The following is a 22592-nucleotide window of genomic DNA, read 5'->3' as shown; positions in this document are numbered from 1 at the left end:
GAAGGAGAGGGAAAGACGAAAGGATGTGGGTTTTAAGGGAGAGGGTAAGGAGTCATTCCAATCCCGGGAGTGGAAACACTTCCCTTAGGGGAAAAAAAGGACAGGTGTACACTCGCGCGCACACACACACACACACACACACACACACACACACACACACACAGAGACACAAGCAGACATATTTAAAGGCAAAGAGTAAGGGCAGAGATGTCAGTCGAGGCGGAAGTACAGAGGCAAAGAAGTTGTTGAAAGACAGGTGAGGTATGAGCGGCGGCAACTTGAAATTAGCGGAGGTTGAGGCCTGGCGGATATCGAGATGAGAGGATATACTGAAGGGCGAGTTCCCATCTCCGGAGTTCGGATAGGTTGGTGTTGGTGGGAAGTATCCAGATAACTCGGACGGTGTAACACTGTGCCAAGATGTGCTGGCCGTGCATCAAGGCATGTTTAGCCACAGGGTGATCCTCATTACCAACAAACACTGTCTGCCTGTGTCCATTCATGCGAATGGACAGTTTGTTGCTGGTCATTCCCACATACAAAGCGTCACAGTGCAGGCAGGTCAGTTGGTAAATCACGTGGTTGCTTTCACACGTGGCTCTCCCTTTGATCGTGTACACCTTCCGGGTTACAGGACTGGAGTAGGTGGTGGTGGGAGGGTGCATAGGACAGGTTTTTCACTGGGGGCGGTTGCAAGGGTAGGAGCCAGAGGGTAGGGAAGGTGGTTTGGGGATTTCATAGGGATGAACCAAGAGGTTACGAAGATTGGGTGGACGGCGGAAAGACACTCTTGGTGTAGTGGGGAGGATTTCATGAAGGATGGATCTCATTTCGGGGCAGGATTTTAGGAAGTCGTATCCCTGCTGGAGAGCCACATTCAAGGTCTGATCCAGGCCAACCGCAAATTAGAACAACATGCTACCCTCCACCTCAAAAAACTATCCAATCTCCTGGTTTCCCACCTCCGGAAAGGCAACTCACTCACCCTCCACAACCTTTCCAACAAACCTCAACCTCCTCTCATTGCACACAGACCCAGTCTCTCCCATCTACTCAATCTCCCACTTCCAGCTCCACTCCCCCCAACACCTCAAAATTCTAGTCAACACAATCTGGAACCACAACACCCCAATTCAGTAGTTAACCTTTCCTCCAAACCCCTCTCCCAACCCGAAACCTCTGTCCTATCCAAAGGCCTCACCTTCAGCCCCACTCCCAGGTTCAACCAAACTGCCCTTGTCAAGGATTTACTGTCCTACACTCGTAGTCTCTGCTGGAAATATCACTTTGCCACGAAGAAAAACAATCCTGATCCCACTCCTAATGATCCAACTCCCCAAGACACTATCCAAATTGAACCCTGCCTGCAACAGTTCCGTCCTCCATCACAGTGGGACCCACCTCCTCTTCCTCAAAATCACCCTCTCCAAACCTTCCAGGAATTTCTCACTTCCAGCCTTGCCTCTCAATCTTTCTTGAAAAACCTTAATCCTACTCCCAACATCACCACAGCCAAAGCCCAGGCTATCCGTGATCTGAAAGCTGACCGATCCATCATCATTCTTCCGGCTGACAAGGATTCCACGACCGTGGTACTTGATCGTCGGGAGTATGTGGCTGAGGGTCTGCGTCAGCTTTCAGACAACTCTACATACAAAGTTTGTCAAGGTAATCCCATTCCTGATGTCCAGGCGGAGTTTCAAGGAATCCTCAGAACCTTAGGCCCCCTACAAAACCTTTCACCTGACTCCATCAACCTCCTGACCCCACCGACACCCGCACCCATACCTTCTACCTTCTTCCTAAAATTCACAAACCCAAACATCCTGGCCGCTGGTTACCAAGCCCCCACAGAACGTATCTCTGCCTACGTAGATCAACACCTTCAACCCATTACATGCAGTCTCCCATCCTTCATCAAAGACACCAACCACTTTCTCGAACGCCTGGAATCTGTACCCAGTCTGTTACCCCCGGAAACCAGCCTTGTAACCATTGATGCCACTTCCCTATACACAAATATCCCGCACGTCCAGGGCCTCACTGCAATGGAGCACTTCCTTTCACGCCGATCACCTGCCACCCTACCTAAAACCTCTTTCCTCGTCACCTTAGCCAGCTTCATCCTGATCCACAACTTCTTCACTTTTGAAGGCCAGACATACCAACAATTAAAGGGAACAGCCATGGGTACCACAGTCTGTGTATGTGCGGATGGATATGTATGTGTGTGTGTGTGTGTGTGTGTGTGTGTGTGTGTGTGTGTGTGTGTGTGTGTGCGCGCAGCGCGCGCGAGTGTACACCTGTCCTTTTTTTCCCCCTAAGGGAAGTCTTTCCGCTCCCGGGATTGGAATGACTCCTTACCCTCTCCCTTAAAACCCACATCCTTTCGCCTTTCCCTCTCCTTCCTGAAGAAGCAACCATCGGTTGCGAAAGCTAGTAATTCTGTGTGTGTGTTTGTGTGTTTTGTTCTTGTGCCTGTCTTCCGGCGTTTTCCCGCTTGGTAAGTCTTGGAATCTTTGTTTTTAATATATTTTTCCCATGTGGAAGTTTCTTTCTATTTTATTTATATACATATATATTAAGATGGTATTTGTTCTTTCGGACATGTCTGAAAGAACAGATACCATCGGTGAACATGCACCTCATTAGAATGAAATTACAATGAAATGAATACCCCTAGCTGCATACAGGTGTTGCAATAAGTTGGGACAATAAGGTGGGACAATAAGGTGGGAATGTGGGTCTCACGGGAGGTGTGTCAGAGAAAAGTCCCTACAGTCGCACTATCCTCTGTGTCCTCGGCGACTCAGATGGATAGAGTGTCTGCCATGTAAGCGGGAGATCCCAGGTTCGAGTCCTGGTTGGGGCACACGTTTTAAACTGTCCCTGTTGACTTCTATCAACGCCTGTATGCAGCTCAGGGTATTCATTTCATAGAAACTAGTCAACAGAATTCTGTACTGCAGTGCACAGGTTTCAATTTTGGCCAGATATTACATTCACAATACATGTCTATAGGGCACAAGATGCTGGTAAAGACAGTGACAGTTGTTCTAGTGAGATGCGCATAATACCATACTGATGTTCCTCTCAGCTCTCACAATTGAAAGTGTAAACAGATTTTGAAGAGAGTTCTACCTTGAGGAAATACAAGTCTCTTCTTTTTCATCCACAAATGTTTTGGTGAAGTTTCATTACTGCCAGTGGGTTCACTCTATAACTAGTAAAACTTGCATGATAATATACAGGATCATTCTTAAGTCACTTTGGGGCTTCAGAAGATGACTGAATGCAAAAAAAAGGGGGGGGGGGCAACTATAAGGCAGAGATCTCAGATAGAGAATCTATCCAAGTTTCAGTTCAACATGCACCACAGTGGTGTAGATACAGAGTGCACCACTGGAACGGACAGGTCATGGTGAGTAATGGAGAGATATGTGCATTTTGTGTCTTTGCATTCATTAAATGTGGCAGAGAATACATTTTAATGGTCTTGGTCAGAATGTAATGTCATTATAATTCGATAACTGGTTTCCGTTGACTGGCAACCATCCTTGGATCTATGGAAACAGACAGAAATATGACCATCTAGTTAATTTTAAAATCTCCTAACAGTATTTTTTTTAACCAACATCTTGTAAAAGGATTAAAATATAAAAAAGTAATACAAACAGTAACTGAAGTATAAATGATACCTATGTAAGAGGTCTGTTCAAAAAATTCCGTAACTTTTTAATTTTATGCCAGTAGTGTGTTGGAGCGAAATGTGGTTGGAATTCCTGCACATGCCTGTATTTAATGTGTAACTGCCAGAAGTTTCATTGTTGTATCCCATTACCTACTGTTCAGTGCTGTGTTGAGTAGAATGTTGTTTTCGAATTTTGAGATAGCAGAGTCAAGAAAACCTTTACAGAGACACAGGAAATGATGCAAAAAGTCTACAGTAAAGACTGCTTAAGCCATATTTGGTGTTAAAAATGGTTCACCTAGTTTAAAAATGGTAAGATTGAAGTTAAAAATGACCCTCATTCAGTGTGCCCTTTGCTCATGTCCGGAACGTCTACAAAACTGTGCAAGTCAATCAAAGATTGACTGTTTGGAATGCATTGTGTTTCCACTAAGTTCATCCCATGGCTCACAAGTCAAGATCAGAAAGATCTATCTCTCACTATCATTGATGAGCATCTGAACCTTGCAAATTCATGATGCTCCTTAAGAAAATCATAACTGGTGATGAGGCGTGGGTCTATGGTTATGATGTTGAGACGAAGGTTCAATCTTCACAATGGGTTGGGAAAGGTTCTCCAAGGGGGGAAAAAAAATTCATCAAGGTCAGGTCAAATGTCAAAGCCATGCAGACAGTTTTCTTTGACTTTGACGGATCAGTTCACCATGAATTCATGCCACAGGGACAAACTGTTAATTGATGGTACTATTGGGAAGTGTTGCGATCCCTGCGAGAAAATGTGAGAAGGAAATGGCCTGAAATGTGGTGAGACAATTTATGGCTCTTGCATCATGATAACACATCCGCACATTCATCCCTATTGGTGCGTGACTACTGCACAAAAAAAGAAGTCACTGTGCTGCCTCATCCTCCACACTCTCCAGACCTGGCCCCTGCAGACCTTTCTTTTTTTAACCTCCACAGTTGAAAACTCCGTTGAAAGGAAGAACATTTGCAATGATAGATGTGAGAAAAGAAAATTCACAGACAGCGTTTTGCATGATCCAGCAAGAGACATACCAAGACTTCTTGCGTAAGTGGAAACTGCATTGGGTGTAGTGTATCAATTGTGAAGGAGAGTATTTTGATGAAGACCATGCACAATAAGGAAAAAGTAGAAGGAGAAAAATTTTGTGGACAAAGTTCCAGAATTTTTTGAGCAGACCTCATATAGTGTTAAGCAAATGCTATCATTACTAAGGGTAGACTGCCAATACTGTTTTGGCTGCCATTTAGTATTGAAAATCTATGCTTAGGAATGATACTGTTGTGATTGCAATTGTACATAGGTACCCTATACTGTAAGTATTATTTGTATTATTTTTATGTTTTTATTCTTTTACAAAGGATGTGTTTTTTTAAATATTGTTAGAATGTTTTAAAATTAACTGAAGGGCATTTTTCTGTTTGTTTCCAGGGATCTGAGGATGGTTGCTAGCCAGCCGAAACTAGCTATGTAGTTACAACATTACATTGAGATTGAGACATTAACATTTATAATAAATAAAACAAATCACTGTGTCCCACACCTGACAATGTCAGGTCTTCAAATGTAAGTCAACTGTGAGAGTTCGGTGACAATTTCATACCAAATATCATGTAAAAACTGCAACAAAAAAACAACCCATTGGAAATACACCACATCAAAAAGACTGGCTGCTGATGTAGAATGAGCGAAGTAGGCCAGTCAACACTGATGGCAGAAATATGCAGTGTGTGTGGGAATCATTCATCAGGAGCCCTTAGAAACTGATGACACATGTAAGCAGAGAACTGTGGGTACCACAGTCAACTGACTGGTGCATTCTACAGAAACTTCTGTGTGTAAATCCGTACCGGCTGCAGAAGTTACATGAGCTGACTACTCACAGGAATGTGCTTCATTCTGACTTCTGCAATGATATGCAGTAACTGCTGGATGAAGACAGCATTTCACAGAAGTTGGTTCTCAGTGACAAAGCCATGTAAAGCATCATAAGGTGCATGTCTGGGGCACAGAATATCTACAGAATATTGTGTAACAAATTCATGATTCATCTAAAGTTAACACCTTTAAAAGTTCGTGGACAATTTTCTTGGCAGTAAAGAGAGACTTTATAATCATCCTGTATATAACTTCATAGCACATATTGATATTTGTGAAGCTGTCTGTTATCTTCAGTACAGCCGATATATGGTAGTGTTTGTCACCTGCAACCACACAGAAATCCTTATACATTGCAAATTACAAACTTTACCAAAACACCGAGTGACTGCAGATAACAGATATCTACCTGAACATCAGCATGTGCTATTAAAATGGTATGAACATAAAGACATTAAACCCAAGCAGCATAACTTATCATGGAATTTGTTCCTGTTATTCAACAGGTAGGAAGATTAGAGTTTGATACCCCCATCAACAGAGAAGTCATTAGAGATGGAGCGCGAGATTGAATTATGAAAGATTAAAGACAGAAATCAGCCATGTCTTTTCCAAGGGAAACATCTCAGCATTTGCCTGAGGCAATTTAGAGAAATCACTTAAAGCCTAAATATGGATAGATGGATGTAGATTTGAACCACTCTTCTGAAGGCGAGTCCACACCGCTAACCATTTCGCCATTTCGCTTGGTGTGTTATTTGACAGAAAATAAAATGAGCCCTCTGATGATAGTGTAGCTTCATCAAAATATGTATGGATAAAAAGTAAGAAAATTGTGTTTGTTCGAGATAGAAACCTTTTCAAAACTCATTTATATGAAAGCAAACATAGGCAAAAAGTGAAGTATAACTGAAAGGTAAGTATATAGTAATACTGTAATTAAAATATGACCACTGTCATTGAATACTAGCTGGGGTACCTGGCTTTGCTATGGGAGTTGATATGAGACTGTGTGGTAGTTGGAAAAAAGGATAAACGTTAAAGGATAAGAGGTAAAAAAAATATTGAAAACATGTTCTAACTATTTACAATACTTTTTAATAAACAAAATTTATCATTTTGTTATCTGATTATATATGTACAATTTTTTTCAAATTTTTTGCTCGAGAGCAAATTATGTATAGTTGGCCATGAGATAAAAACAATAGTCTTTGAGGTTGATGCCACAGTATTTTGCGATTTGTTCTTGCACTTTGTTAACTGTAAACTGCAGGCTAATTTGATTGGAAATTGCAGTCTTTTAAATTGGAGTGGCAGATCAGTGGTACTCTGGGGATAAATAGTGTGTGTCCTTTGTAATTTCCAATCATAAGTTGGGCTTCAATGATGTTATTCCATTGCTGTTTGATGATCTTCCTTGTTCCATTGCATAGTTTTAGTGAGTTGATATTCCTAAATAGTATGATAGGAGATCCAATTTCAAGTCGAAGGCAGTGTAATGGCATTCCTGGTACATGCAGAGAGTTTCACCATTGTGTCAACTAATTAGTTTATCCTCTCTTCACTGGGAATTTTCTTTTGAACATTAAAGTTGATATCATTGACAATATTATTTTTAGTTGGCAAAATTGCCCTTTCAAATAGCCAGTTCGGATTGGTATAGTTGTAAACAACGTTTGGATAAATTTGGTTGAAGAGTTCATTTTCAACAGTGGCAACATTGCAGAAATCACTGTTGAGTTTAATGAGGCCGGTTGTCTGGTCAGTAGATGTGCCTTCTCTTGTTTTTAAAAGCTTTTGAGCAAAATGTGCTACTGTTTCATCTTTTGATAGTTCAACTCAACTGTTAGTCACACTAATTGTATGAATGGCCAGAGATGTGACTTTTTTAAAGCATGCACTGATGATGTCTGCTGATGTTGACTTGCGGATAATGAAGTGTTTGTAACAAATCTCCTGAGTACAAGTAGTGCTCCTCTCATCACTTCAGAAGTTCTTCACAAATCTGGTTCTGTCCACGAACTCAAGCGACTTTTTTATGACACTGTGTATTTGTCCCAGAATATAATTTTACCTTGCGTCAGAAGTCCACCCCATCCAGATGCTCTCGAGATTTTAAATACCGGGAATTGTTCTTTGGCTATTTTCAATGGTAGTTGTAGGGCAGAATGGGCAGTTTGTCCTCCTTCCATAAATGTGGCCGTGTTTCCGCCAGCAATAGCTTTATTAGAAACATTTTCCCGGTGCTGCCTGGTGGGTCCAAGTAAATAATTCTGCCAGTGTTGTTCATCCAGCCCACAATAATGTTGAAAATTTCCTTTTGATTGTCATTGAGGAGTGCTTCGTTGTGAGCAATGTATTGAAGTAATTCGTTCATGATGTAGCTTTTTCCTTTCCAATTTCAAAGCTTAGCACACTGGCAGCATATTTTTGTAGTGCTTGTGTATCAAGTTGTACCAAGGTCTGGTTCTTTATTGCTGAATGTTTATCTTCTAGGTGAATGAGTGTTTCATTGAGGATGCTGCTGAATTAAATGGTCAGTTCAGAATGAGCTTGTTAAATTTGGTAGAGTATGTCATCACTCATACTCTCTTTGAAGGGGTCCCATAGCTGTTTTAGATTCAATGGGTTACATATTGTTAGAATTATGGCAAATAAATCTCCCATTTTGTTCAGATGAGGCTGTGAGTGAGGCTTCTTATAGAGTTAATTACCAGTGGTTGTCGCTTTCCAGTAGTCCTAAGCATTGGCATTCTTCTCTGTATGTCTGGCATAGGTAACTGACAACAATCTTGAGATCTGTGAAAGTTGTTGCTCCCCGTTTTTCGTGTAGCAGCATCAGGAGGTAGAAACATCCCGCGCTGTTCAGATGTACGGTGAAAAATCAGCCTAGTGCACCAGTTTACAAGATACCTTGATGATCTTCTGTTGGAATTCCTTGTTTTTGTTGTTGAAAGATTTTTCTTGTTGTGTGCCATGTATAATAGGTAGGGTTGTCAACATACAGTAATGTTTTTGCAATTGGATCCATTTGGTAGAGTTGGTGAAAAGCTGTTTATGTATTGCTCTGAGGTGGTTCTCATGCAGTTATTCTGGCGGCATCTTTTGTGAAGTAAGGACTCTGTCCATTCTCCAAATGTACTGCAAGGTGTTGCACAGCTGGTTCACATTCGTGTATAGGAAAACAAAAAGTCTGCCATGCTGCTTCGTTATTATTGATGTATCTTCCCATTTGGTGAATCAGGATCTCATCATTTCTGTGTTGTTGTTCGCAGTTCATGGCTACTTGAAACACTGTCATGTCACTGCCTTTTTTTCACATACCTACAGACATATTTGATGGATTTTACTAAACTGCAGTATTCTACATTTATGTGTTCTTGGATCACTTTGGAAAGCAGTTTTTTCTACATGGTACTATCTATTGATTATTTATTTCCAGTTCATTGCTGCCTCGTATTCATATTTTTGCTATGTAACCATGGGATAGCCATCAACCCACATTTGCTTATCATCCCAATATGATTTTGGGTATTTTTTGTGCATTTTCCATCACTCACATGGCAAATTAGGGTTTAATGGCCCACACAGTCCACTATTATGTTGTACAGGTCCGTATCTTCTTGTGGGTTGGGAGATTCATGATGGTGGTGGTTGTTGGGATGTTTAAGGGGGACTAAACAGCTAAGGTCATCAGTACCCCATTCCAAAAACAGGTGAGACGAAAATTTGCGGAGCAGGTACAACCCCAAGGGGAAGGAGACTCCCCCCAGGCACTGAAAGAACACAAATGTGGCAATGAACACTACAGACAAGAAGAGTACAGATGAACACCAGACAGAATGAAAGAGAAGAAAAGAAGATGGCCGAAGACTGGTTGACTGACCACGAGAACAAAAAAAAGGGAAAGAGTCAAGAGACACAGAAAGGGAAAGGTGCAGGACCTCTGTAAATGGAACGATAAAAAGGACTACCAGGATAAAATTTAAAATGTCGTCAGCCATGGAGGCATCGTCGCATAAAACCAGAGGCAAAGTGCCTGGGAGATTAAAAGACTGCCGGAGGGTGTGCAGCCGGGGACACTCCAACAAAATGTGGGCGACAGTCAGCCGGGACCCACACCGACACAGGGGGGGATCATCCTGACGCAAAAGATGGCCGTGCGTCAGGTAGGTATGGCCAATGTGGAGCCGACACAGGACGACAGAGACCCTGCGAGAAGCCCGCAGGGAGGACCGCCACACATCGGTCGTCTCCTTAACAGCCCGCAGTTTATTCGGGGATGTCAGGCCACGCCACTCATCATTCCACATCCCAAGCACCTTACCGCGCAACACCAACTGCAGATCACGAGCCGGGAGGCCAATCTCCAAAGCTGGGGCGTTGATCGCCACTGTGGCAAGCCTGTCGACACGTTCGTTTCCTGGGATGCCAATGTGACCTGGTGTCAGAAACAAAGACCACCGAACGACCAGAGAGGGTAGTGGCAGAAACAGACTCCTGAAGAAATGATACCAGAGGAGAAGAGGTATAGCAGCGGTCAATAGCCTGGAGGCTGCTCAGAGAGTCACTGCAGATGACGATGGACGTACCTGAGCAGGAACGCATATGCTCAAGAGCGCGCAATATGGCCACCAGCTCTGCAGTAAAAATACTGCAGCCAGCCAACAAGGAGCACTGTTCAACATGGGCAGCGTGAGCAAAAGCATAGGCAGTACGACCATCAACCAGGGAACCATCAGTGTAGACAGTCTCACAGCCCGAAAATGAGGTGAGGAGAGCAAGAAAACGGCGATGGAGGGCCACAGGCGGAATCGAGTCCTTGGGTCCTCGTGCCAAGTCCAGACGGACGAATGGCCGGGGCATACACCAGGGAGGCGTAGGTGCGTGCATGACCCCAGTTCCAACAGCAGGGACTGGATGCGGACAGCAATGGAAAGCCCAGACCTAGGTCGCCGTTCGGGCAGATGGAGGACCATGGCAGGGAAAAGCAGGCGATGATTGGGATGGCCCGGCGAGCAATGCACGTAGACAGCATAGTCAGCGAGCAGTCGATGGCGGCGAATCCGCAGTGGGGGAACCCTGGCCTCCACCAGTAGACTATCCATGGGGCTTGTACGGAAAGCGCCAGTTGCAAGCCGAACCTCACAGTGGTGTATGGGGTCCAACAACGTCAACACTGAGGGTGTTGCAGACCCATAGGCCAGGCTCCCATAATCAAGCCTGGACAGCACAAGGGCTCTGTACAATCTCAACAGCGTGCAGCGATCTGCACCCCAAGACGTGTGGCTCAGGCAGTGGAGGGCGTTGAGGTGCTGCCAGCACTTTTGCTTCAGCTGAGTAATATGAGGAACCCATGTGAGCCGGGCATCAAAGACCTAAGAAGCAGCTAGTGTCCACCACTTCAAGTAGGTGGCCGTCGAGGTAAAGTTCAGGTTGAGGGTGGACCGTCCGATGCCTGCAGAAGTGCATAACTTGAGTCTTGGCTGCAGAGAACTGAAAACCATGATTCAGAGCCCATGATGCTGCCTTGCGAATGGCTACTTGCAGCCTGCGTTCGGCGACTCCCGTAGTCGTTGAGCTAAAAGAGATGCAGAAGTCGTCGACATACAAAGAAGGAGACACCGACGACCCCACGGCTGCAGCCAGACCATTAATGGCCACTAGAAATAAGGAGACACTCAACATCGAGCCCTGCGGGACCCCATTTACCAGTACAGAAGATGAACAAGAGGTGGCACCGACTTGCACCTGGAAAGAGCGGCGCAATAAAAAGGTTTGAAGAAAAGCTGGGAGCTGACCACGAAGACCCCACTCATGCAACGTAGCAAGGATGGGATGCCTCCATGTGGTGTCATACGCCTTCCGCAGATCAAAAAATACAGCAGCGAGATGCTGACGTTGGGCAAAGGTCGTATGGATAGCAGATTCCAGCCGCACCAAATTGTCCGCAGCAGACTGGCCCCAACGGAAGCCACCCTGGGATGGAGCGAGGAGACCGCGCGACTCAAGGACCCAACACAAACGTCGCCCCACCATACGTTCGAGTAATTTGCACAAAACGTTGGTGAGCATAATGGGACGATAGCTGTCCACTGCACCGGGATTCAAGATGGAGACAATAACACCCTCTCGCCATTGCGACGGGAACATGCCCTCACGCCAAATGCGGTTAAAGATGGTGAGGATGTGTCTCTGGCAGTCCCTGGAGAGATGCTTCAGCATCGGCGCGTGGATGTAGTCCAATCCTGGTGCTGTATCAGGGCAATCGGCAAGGGCAGTGAGGAATTCCCTCTCGCTGAAAGGAGCATTGTATTTTTCAGAATGACGCGTTTGGAACGATAACAGCGTCTGCTCGGCTTGCTCCTTTAGAGAGCGAAAGGCGGCAGGGGGGGGGGGGGGGGGGGGGCGGAGTAAGTTGCAGTCACAGAGCTCGTAGCATAGTGTGCAGCAAGGTGGTCAGCAATGGCGACAGTGTCCATGCAGACAGCGCAGTCCATGGAGATCCCAGGGACACCCATAGGGGTATGGTATCCATAAATCCGCCGGATCCGGGACCACACGAGCGAGGGGGAGACACTGGAGCCCAAGGATGAGACATACCTCTCCCAGCACTCCTGCTTACGCGGTGCAATAAGACGATGGGCCAAGGCACGGAGCCTCTTAAAGGTGATGAGGGTCTCCAGAGATGGGTGCCGCCTATGACACTGGAGCCCGCCTACGGTTGCGAATCTCCGGTGACCACCAGGGTACAGCCTTCCTCCGAGGGAGTCCAGAAGAGCGAGGGATGGCAACCTCGGCCGCAGAAATGATTGACGTGGTCAAGACACGGACCACCTCGTCAATGTCACCCTGTGGGGGAGAAGCAATGGTGGCAGTGGAAGTAAAAGCTGGCCAGTCAGCCCTGTTGAGAGCCCAGCGGGACAGGCGCCCACAAGAATGACACTGGGGCAGTGACAAATAGATGGGAAAATGATCACTACAACACAGGTCAGGATACACTCTCCAGTGGAGAGATGGGACAAGTCCGGGGCTGCAAAGAGAGAGATCGATGGCCGAGAACGAGCCATGGGCCACACTGAAATGCGTGAGAGCACCGGTGTTCAAGAGGGTAAGGTTGAGCTGAGCCAACACATGCTCCACGGCACAACCGCGGTCATCGGAGACAGTCCCACTCCATAGAGGGTTGTGGGCATTGAAATCGCCCAGAAGCAGTAATGGTGGCAGGAGTTGAGCCAGCAGCACAGCCAAGACATGTGGGGGGAGCTCCCCATCCGGAGGAATCTAAACAGAGCAAACAGTAATAGCCGGCGAGAGATCAACCCTGACAGTGACTGCCTCTAAAGGCGTCAGAAGGGGTACTGGCGAGCTACAGACAGAGTGGTGAACAAAGAGGCAAACTCCACCTGATGCTCATTGACAGGCAGCGCGGTTCTTATAGTATCCCCGATAACCGCAATGGGCAGGGGTCCGCATTGCTAGAAACCAAGTTTCCTGAAGAGCAACGCAGAGAACAGAGGAAACACTTAGAAGTATCCGGAGCTCAGGCAGGTGGCGGAAATAACCGCCACAATTCCACTGGAGAATGGAAGCATTAAGGGAGTGGGAGGGCGTGAAGGCGACTAAGAGACAAACGGCGCCTCAGAGCCAACTGCCACCACCAGGGGAGAGTCAGCTGTGTCCATAGACAAGGCCCGCGAGGGTTCCGTGAGGGCGACATCCGCGGCAGAGGCGAGGATCTCCACTTCATCTCCAGAGCCAGAACTATTTACAGCAGGCGGTACTGAAACCGCCGGAAATTCCTTCTTCTTGGACACGTTTCGTTCCTCCTCCTTGCATCTCTCCTTAGGGTTAGAGGGCTGGGAGAGCTTCTGTGAAGGAGCGTCGGAGGCTGACGACGATGCAGAAGCCCTACGACCAGCAGGTGGCGGAACCTTCAGCCACTGGCTGACATCCGGCTGGGTAGGAGAAGAAACGGAGGAAGGGAGAGCCCCGAGGGACTCCTTCCGTGAGAGAGGAACTGGCAGAGGCAACGCCGGCGGAGAAGGAGGGAGGGAACGAGCTCCCCGGTTTTTGAGCCGATGTCACTCCCGAAGTAAGCATGGAGGGAGCGACAGAAGAGGGTTTGTCCCCAACCGCTAAGGGAGCAACAGAGGAAGGCTTGCCCCCAGACACTAGGGGGGCAGACAGAGATGCACGGCCCCGAGGGCCCACTGAAGGCGGCACAGATGAGGTGACAACTGCCGCTCGCGAGGGAGATGATAACGTGGCTGCAGCATAAGATGTTCGAAGGGAAACAGGATACAATCTTTCAAATTTCAGTTTTGCCTCTCGATAAGTAAGCCGGTCCATTATCTTCCGCTTCTTATGAAGAATGGGGCAATCCGGCGAGCATGGAGAGTGGTGCTCCCCACAGTTGACACACACAGGCGGAGGCGCACATGGAGAATCTGGATGAGAGGAGCGTCCACAATCTCAACATGTGGTGCTGGATGGGCAACGGGAGAACATATGCCCAAACTTGCAGCACTGGAAGCACCGCAACGGGGGAGGGACGCATGGCTTGATGTCACAACGGTAGACCATTACCTTGACCTTCTCGGGCAATACAGCACCCTCGAAGGCCAAGATAAAGGCACCGGTGGCCACCCTGTTGGTCTTGGGTCCTCTATGTACACGACGGACAAAATGTACACCACGTCGTTCCAAGTCGGTTCTCAGCTCGTCGTCAGACTGTAACAATAGGTCATGATGGTAAATAATCCCCTGGACCATATTTAAGCTACTGTGGGGAGTGACGGTAACAGGGACGTCACCCAGCTTATCACACAAGAGCAACGCTCATGACTGGGCTGGGGAGGACGTCTTGAGGAGGATGGACCCATTCCTCATTTTAGACCACCCCGCCACTTCCCCAAACTTATCCTCCAGGTGTTCCACAAAAAAACAGAGGCTTCGTCGTAAGAAAGGAGTCACCATCAGTCCTGCTGCAGACAAGGTACTGTGGTACGTAAGGCTCCCACTTGGCACTAGATCTGCGTCCCTCCCACGGTGCAGCCAATGATGGGAACGACTGAGGGTCATGGTCGTGCCACCAACAGCTTGGTGTGATTTATTGCACTTCATTGCGCCACATCCACCCAGATGCCACCTACTCCGAACGAGGGCTCTCCCCGAGGGCGCCACCCAGCCAAAGCAACGGGGACCTGGCCGATATCCCGTTGCTCGGAGTCCCCGTGCCCCAGACAAGAGGGGCACATACTCCTTGGCATGCATGGAGAGGAAACAGCTCTGGCATCTGTAGTGTGATCCCTGCGTGGTCAGGGGGCTACCACCAAGAGGGTACATGATGACCCCACCACAACGGACTGGCTACCGTGCTGGATTTTAGGTGTTGAAAGGGTCCACAGTTGTCGTAGGCGCTAAGAAGGGGATTGCGCACAAGACGAGAAGGAGGCAACCCAGAAGACGTTGGGTGTAAATCCCGCCACACGACAATAGGTAGCATGCAAGATGGTGGTGCATGATGGACTACCGCGGGCCTATTCTTACCCCCGAACCCGTAGGGGGATCAGCTTGGATGACTTTCTTGATATCCCTGGGATGAATTCTGTCATATTACAATATGAGATTGTGTGAGTGAGGCAGTCCTCATTTTGCCATTTGCTTGTGTACATCCAACATCTAACAGATAGAAAGACATGGTACTTTGTGAGACTTCAATAAATCTCATTTGTTTTTATTAGAAAACTCGGGCTATTATGACTTTTCAATGCACGGGGGCTTGTCTGTAAGTTAGTTGTTCTTTGATTTCTGCGCACAATGAGTCGCATGTTAATGTTATGAAGAGGTCACATCATACATAGTTTCTTATGTAGGCCATTGCATCTTCAGTGTAGCCATGAAGGTTTCCAATGTCATCAATGTTTTTGTCATTTATGATTGCATCTCGAAAGGGGGTGTATTATCTGTGTATAGTCTCTTCTGATTCAGTCTTACATAAAGCATCCATTCTGCTTCTATTTTTCCATACACATCTACCAGGAATTGTTGGAATAAATGGCAAGAGTTGAGAATGTGACTATTTCACTGCCTCTGATCATTACGCGGTAAGCACAGAACTTTTTGGAAGTGAATCTCTTGTTTGTTTCTATGCCTGTTTCAGGTCATATTTGTTTCACATTACAATTATATCTATTCTCTCCATGCAGAAACATTAATGGATACTGGAGGGCATCATATGAACTGTGTGTCTCTGCAATGTGTTGTAGTCCTCCTCTTCTTCATTGTACAATTATGTCACAGCTTGCGTTTTCACTGTCCATAATTGCAATGGTGACTTCATCTATTTCAGATGCATGAAAGTGTCATTCATGTTCTCCAGGTGGTCTTATGTTGGCTTGAAATATAACTTCATAGCCATCAGAGATCATTTGCCGTTTTAAATATCTGAATCAGTTGATTGTGTTTGTGTACAATTCTCTGTATGTCTTGGACTACTATTCACCTCAATCCCCTCATATTGTGCATCATCCCTCATATTGTGCATCATCCCTCATATTGTGCATCATCCCTCATATTATGCATCATCCCTCATATTATGCATCATTTATCAATTTCTGTTTCTTCATTTCCAATGAAATATAACTGCAGAAGTTTATGATCTTCAATGGGTAGTGTTAGTAATGATCCCATGTTGTGGTAGATTTGTCCGTGGAAGGAAAAAGCAATCAATTTCATCTCTGTTAGTGTTGATTGAAATGACACCAAAAGAAGCCATTTAGAAGCAGGTATTGCAGATTTTATATTTTGAAGAAAGTGTTTTGATTCTGGAGTTCATTGGTCATGTAATGTAAAAATTCCTTCATAGGTTCTTCCTGTGATGGTAATAAAATTTTTCCATTCGTGCAACGTAACCCTGGAGTTTTCTACTGAATTTTTTCATGTTGCAAAATTGGCAGATGTTAGCCATTTTTTTGATTATCATGTGTTTGCATTTGTTATATTCTTTAGTCGGGTCATAGTGGAATACTTCATTTGTTAGGTTGTACTGTTTACTTGTCCTCGTGTGCACTTCTCTTAGGGTGATGTTCATGGCTGGCGTGAGTTTGTAGTCTTTTATTATAAGATTGTAATACTATTCTTGATTCTTCAATCCGTTCATTTTGTTGTTCTTCTGTTTCTCTGATTCTCACAGTACTCATTGTCATTCGCTGGAAACTTAAATGTGCTTTGCTCTCTTCGTCTGTTTCATTTTTCGCTATTGATTTTGTTTTCGCCATTTTGCTTCTGAACTGGCAAGATTTCTTCCTCTTTTACATTTGGGCTTTGGCTAAAATATAAATCAAATCAATTTTTTATTAACAAATACACTAAGCATACTTTCAAACTGTACTTTTATTTATATTCAGTCACTGTATCATTTTGACTATTCACACTTCATTGATTGTTTTTATTATCTCACTGCACTACTTTTTCGGTTCCTCCTTTTGTCACGGATAAGAAACTGACACTTGAACCCATGACAGGCTTCAAATGCTCCACAATGTTCCAGAAATTCCACAACATTCAAGAGGCTTCTGAATGTTCCACAATGATCTGTGATGTTACCGAACATTCTGGAATATTTCTGAATGTTCCAGACTATTCCTGAACATTCCAAACCATCCTAGATCATTGTGGAACATTCTAGAAGAATGCTCTCGGATGTTATTGAATGCTCTCAAATATTCTAGAAATTTCTACGTGATGAGATTCCAGCCTTTATATTTTCACAAGCATGCACTTGAGATAAAAATGGAATGCTACTTCATGGCTAGGGGATAGAGGGCTACCAAATCATATAACTGCCTTGACTGTACTGGGACTCAGAAATGCGTTTTAGTGGCACACATATTGTACACTTACTTTTATAATATATATTGAGTGTTGGTCATTCATGAGTGAATTGAGTAGAATTCAAAGCCTTTCACTTCTAAACAGCAACAATTGATACAGAAAGTTTAAAAATGAAAAGCAAACAACCTCTTCTCAAAGGACAGTCAGAACATAAAATATCTGCAGAAATTTAAATATACGAGACTTGATTATTGGCATTACGGGACACACTTTTACTGAGCTACTGTAAACATTTACACTGGGAAACTGAAAGTGTGAAAAAATCAAGCTCCAACAATTTTTTCCCCAGGTTCAATATTTACTGGAAATAACACAGCATAAAATTTTCATGCAAATATTTTTATCACTGAAAGTTTATGTTGCCTTGGGTTATGAAGTGAAAATTAAAGTAATATCTAGAAGTCATATGACTGTGTTAACTGCAGGCTTTATACATCCCCTTCTTGATTCTGGGGAAAATGGAGCAGTGTTCCTCCATTTGAATGCACCAATTAAACAAGGGCTGATAACTCAACAATGGTAAGTATTTAGGTAGTTTTCTATGTCTTTCAAGGAAAATTTGAAATCATGATACTTATATGTACACAACTACCATTTTTATTTTACAAAGCTGAATATATTTAACAAATAGGTGGCACAGAAGTGCTTTCTTCCATATTCATAGAAGTAGGTGCCATCAATTTCACTCAGTTTCTTATCAATCATCTTGCAGGTAACAGAATATGAAATGCTTAATATGATGGACTGAAGGGTAGATTTGTGCAATAAATCGAAGGAAATAGATTTTTGTAATGACAATAGTATAATGAGATTATCTGGAAAAAGTGTAAAGGTTAAAAGAGTTTTAAAAGATGTTGCTGCTACAAAGTACTTACAGTTTTCCTTCTTCATAAAGATACAAAATTCCACTTCTAAAGTTGTGGATCTGACAGAGTATAAGTGTTTGATCTTTGTCATAGTTTGCTTCTGAATTTTGTAGCAGGCGGACAACTTTCTGCTCTACTGTACATTTACTTGTTACATCAGAAAGAGATTCCCATAGGTGTAGATAATGTTCAATCAGTGTATTGTACACCAATGTGCTCCATTTTGTATGGACCTGAAAAAATACTATTATCAGCAGACACACTACAATACACCCCCATAAAATTTATGTTGCATTAACCTAAGATGTACCCTGACTTTACAGTGCTCTTAAAAGTATATGAAGACTGGGTTAATCAATGGAGAAGGTAAGTCAAAGTTGGAATAATTTCATGATATAAACTGTATATGTAAAAACCAGAAAGTACACTATTATTCAGTGCCATCTTCATCAATGCTGGGTTCATTTGCTGCTTCATGCCAAAGATACCATAATTTTCACCCTTACCTATTGTAAGTATGCTTGTATAATATAACAACCTAAAGTGGATTACTACATTAGTAGTAATTAGCCACAAAGTAGCTATACTGAAATTCCCAGTCATTTTCAGTCATATCCCTTGGCATGAAAAGATATTTCTGTATTAATTTCCATACAAGATGTTTAACACTCATGTGAGTGCACATGGGCAGGGCACATGCTGTGTTGTGAAGTGGCTGTCTCAAAGAGGCCAAGTGCTTATAGATATGTAATGGGGTGTAAGGATGGTGAGTATTGCACAAGAATCAACCTTCCTTCACTTACACACACAGCTTACTGAACTAACCCTGTCCCGCACTTACTGTACCTTCCCCCTGCCTATCACTATCACAACAAGCAAAAGCAGACTGGTGAAACTGTAAGTAAGGTGGTGGTGGTGGTGGTGGTGGTGGTGGTGGTGGTGGTGGTGGTGGTGAGTGGGGGGAATAAGAGGATGAGAACAAAGAGTTTAAGAGGAGAGGACTGTGCGGGAGGAAAGGGAATGTATGGGGAGTAGAAGTGTGTAACAAGGGTTGGTGTGTGTAAGGGAAAGAAGAGTGTGCATAGGGGAGGGGAGAGAAGAGTGAAAAGGGGTGTGAGAGGGGAACATGCAGAGGGAGGGGCGAGAGGCGAGTGTGCAGAGGGAGGGGCGAGAGGAGAGCCAGGTGTGGGGGTATGAAGGGAGTGTGAAGAGAGGGTGGGGGTGAGGGGGGGGCGTGAGCGGAGGGGGCGTGAGCGGAGGGGGCGTGAGCGGAGGGGGCGTGAGCGGAGGGGGCGTGAGCGGAGGGGGCGTGAGCGGAGGGGGCGTGAGCGGAGGGGGCGTGAGCGGAGAGGGCGTGAGCGGAGAGGGCGTGAGCGGAGAGGGCGTGAGCGGAGAGGGCGTGAGCGGAGAGGGCGTGAGCGGAGAGGGCGTGAGCGGAGAGGGCGTGAGCGGAGAGGGCGTGAGCGGAGAGGGCGTGAGCGGAGAGGGCGTGAGCGGAGAGGGCGTGAGCGGAGAGGGCGTGAGCGGAGAGGGCGTGAGCGGAGAGGGCGTGAGCGGAGAGGGCGTGAGCGGAGAGGGCGTGAGCGGAGAGGGCGTGAGCGGAGAGGGCGTGAGCGGAGAGGGCGTGAGCGGAGAGGGCGTGAGCGGAGAGGGTGTGAGAGGGGAGTGGGTGGGAGGGGGTCAGTGGAGAGGATGTGAGTGGGGAGTGAGAGAGGACGAGGAGAGAGAGATGAGGGTGAAGGGAATGTGCAGAAGGAAAAGGGGTAAAGTGTAGTGCGCAGGGGTAAAGGGTAGCGTGCAGGGGGAAAGGGTAACGTGCAGGGGGAAAGGGTAGCATGCAGGGGGAAAGGGTAGCATGCAGGGGGAAAGGGTAGCGTGCAGGGGGAATGAGGTGTATGGAGCGAAGAAAAGCAGCACTAAGTGGGAAAAAGGAGCATGGTGGCAGGAAGAGAGGGGAGCAAGAGGAGTGTGGAGGTCGCAAAAGGAGTACTGAGGGAGGGGCAAAGACGAGTGCAGAGGGAGGGGCACAGACGAGTGCAGAGGGAGGGGCAAAGACGAGTGCAGAGGGAGGGGCACAGACGAGTGCAGAGGGAGGGGCACAGACGAGTGCAGAGGGAGGGGCACAGACGAGTGCAGAGGGAGGGGCACAGACGAGTGCAGAGGGAGGGGCACAGACGAGTGCAGAGGGAGGGGCACAGACGAGTGCAGAGGGAGGGGCACAGACGAGTGCAGAGGGAGGGGCACAGACGAGTGCAGAGGGAGGGGCACAGACGAGTGCAGAGGGAGGGGCACAGACGAGTGCAGAGGGAGGGGCACAGACGAGTGCAGAGGGAGGGGCACAGACGAGTGCAGAGGGAGGGGCACAGACGAGTGCAGAGGGAGGGGCACAGACGAGTGCAGAGGGAGGGGCACAGACGAGTGCAGAGGGAGGGGCACAGACGAGTGCAGAGGGAGGGGCACAGACGAGTGCAGAGGGAGGGGCACAGACGAGTGCAGAGGGAGGGGCACAGACGAGTGCAGAGGGAGCGGCACAGACGAGTGCAGAGGGAGCGGCACAGACGAGTGCAGAGGGAGCGGCACAGACGAGTGCAGAGGGAGGGGCACAGACGAGTGCAGAGGGAGGGGCAAAGACGAGTGCAGAGGGAGGGGCAAAGACGAGTGCAGAGGGAGGGGCAAAGACGAGTGCAGAGGGAGGGGCAAAGACGAGTGCAGAGGGAGGGGCAAAGACGAGTGCAGAGGGAGGGGCACAGACGAGTGCAGAGGGAGGGGCACAGACGAGTGCACAGGGACAAAGACGAGTGCACAGGGACAAAGACGAGTGCACAGGGACAAAGACGAGTGCACAGGGACAAAGACGAGTGCACAGGGACAAAGACGAGTGCACAGGGAGAAAGACGAGTGCACAGGGACAAAGACGAGTGCAGAGGTACAAAGACGAGTGCAGAGGTACAAAGACGAGTGCAGAGGGACAGAGACGAGTGCAGAGGGACAGAGACGAGTGCAGAGGGACAGAGACGAGTGCAGAGGGACAGAGACGAGTGCAGAGGGACAGAGACGAGTGCAGAGGGACAGAGACGAGTGCAGAGGGGCAGAGACGAGAACTGAGGGACAAAGACGAGAACTGAGGGACAAAGACGAGAACTGAGGGACAAAGACGAGAACTGAGGGACAAAGACGAGAACTGAGGGACAAAGACGAGTACTGAGGGACAAAGACGAGTACTGAGGGACAAAGACGAGAACTGAGGGACAAAGACGAGAACTGAGGGACAAAGACGAGTACTGAGGGACAAAGACGAGTACTGAGGAACGATGAGGAGTATCGAGTTAGGAAGAGGAATATGGAGAGAGTAAGAGGAGTGTGGAAAGGGTAAGAGGGGTGTGGAAAGAGAAAGAGGAGTGTGGAAATAGTAAGATGAGTGTGAAAACAGTAAGAGGTATGTGGAAAGAGTAAGAGGTGTGTGGAAAGAGTAAGATGAGTGTGGAAAGAGTAAGATGAGTGTGGAAAGAGTAAGATGAGTGTGGAAATAGTAAGATGAGTGTGGAAATAGTAAGATGAGTGTGAAAACAGTAAGAGGTGTGTGGAAAGAGTAAGAGGTGTGCGGAAAGAGTAAGAGGTGTGCGGAAAGAGTAAGAGGTGTGCGGAAAGAGTAAGAGGTGTGCGGAAAGAGTAAGATGAGTGTGGAAATAGTAAGATGAGTGTGGAAATAGTAAGATGAGTGTGGAAATAGTAAGATGAGTGTGGAAATAGTAAGATGAGTGTGGAAATAGTAAGATGAGTGTGGAAAGAGTAAGAGGTGTGCGGAAAGAGTAAGAGGTGTGCGGAAAGAGTAAGAGGTGTGCGGAAAGAGTAAGAGGTGTGCGGAAAGAGTAAGAGGTGTGCGGAAAGAGTAAGAGGTGTGCGGAAAGAGTAAGAGGTGTGCGGAAAGAGTAAGAGGTGTGTGGAAAGAGGAAGATGAGTGTAGAACAGGAAGAGGAGTGTGGAGGGAGACAGAGCAGTGTACATGGGGACATGGGGAGTTGAGCATGTAGAGGAAAAACAATGTCTAGGGGGAAGAGAAGCATGTAGGGCAAAGAGGAGAGGGTAAGGAGGAGATGTAGGGAACAAGAGGGGAGTGTGTAGGGAAGAAGAGAAGTATGAGGGGAGGAGAGGTGTGTGTACAAGAGAAGAGGGATGCGTAGCGCAGAAGATAGATGCATAGGGGAGAAGAGGTGTACTTGGCGGAGAAGAGGAG

The 22592-nt window shown here is 46.4% G+C and overlaps 1 protein-coding gene across 1 annotated transcript in view; it reads right to left on the bottom strand.

Moving 5' to 3' along the window:
- Nucleotides 1–22592, bottom strand: part of LOC126334865 (vacuolar protein sorting-associated protein 11 homolog) — a 167169-nt gene that overhangs the window by 34916 nt on the left and 109661 nt on the right. Inside the window, exon 14 of the mRNA XM_049997549.1 lies at nt 18368–18591. Coding sequence (XP_049853506.1) covers nt 18368–18591 — 224 coding nt within the window. The remainder of the gene's footprint in view (nt 1–18367; nt 18592–22592) is intronic.

Source organism: Schistocerca gregaria, chromosome 2 (assembly GCF_023897955.1).
Source record: "Schistocerca gregaria isolate iqSchGreg1 chromosome 2, iqSchGreg1.2, whole genome shotgun sequence".
Lineage (NCBI taxonomy): Eukaryota > Metazoa > Arthropoda > Insecta > Orthoptera > Acrididae > Schistocerca > Schistocerca gregaria.
This window is presented reverse-complemented; position numbering and strand designations above follow the sequence as displayed.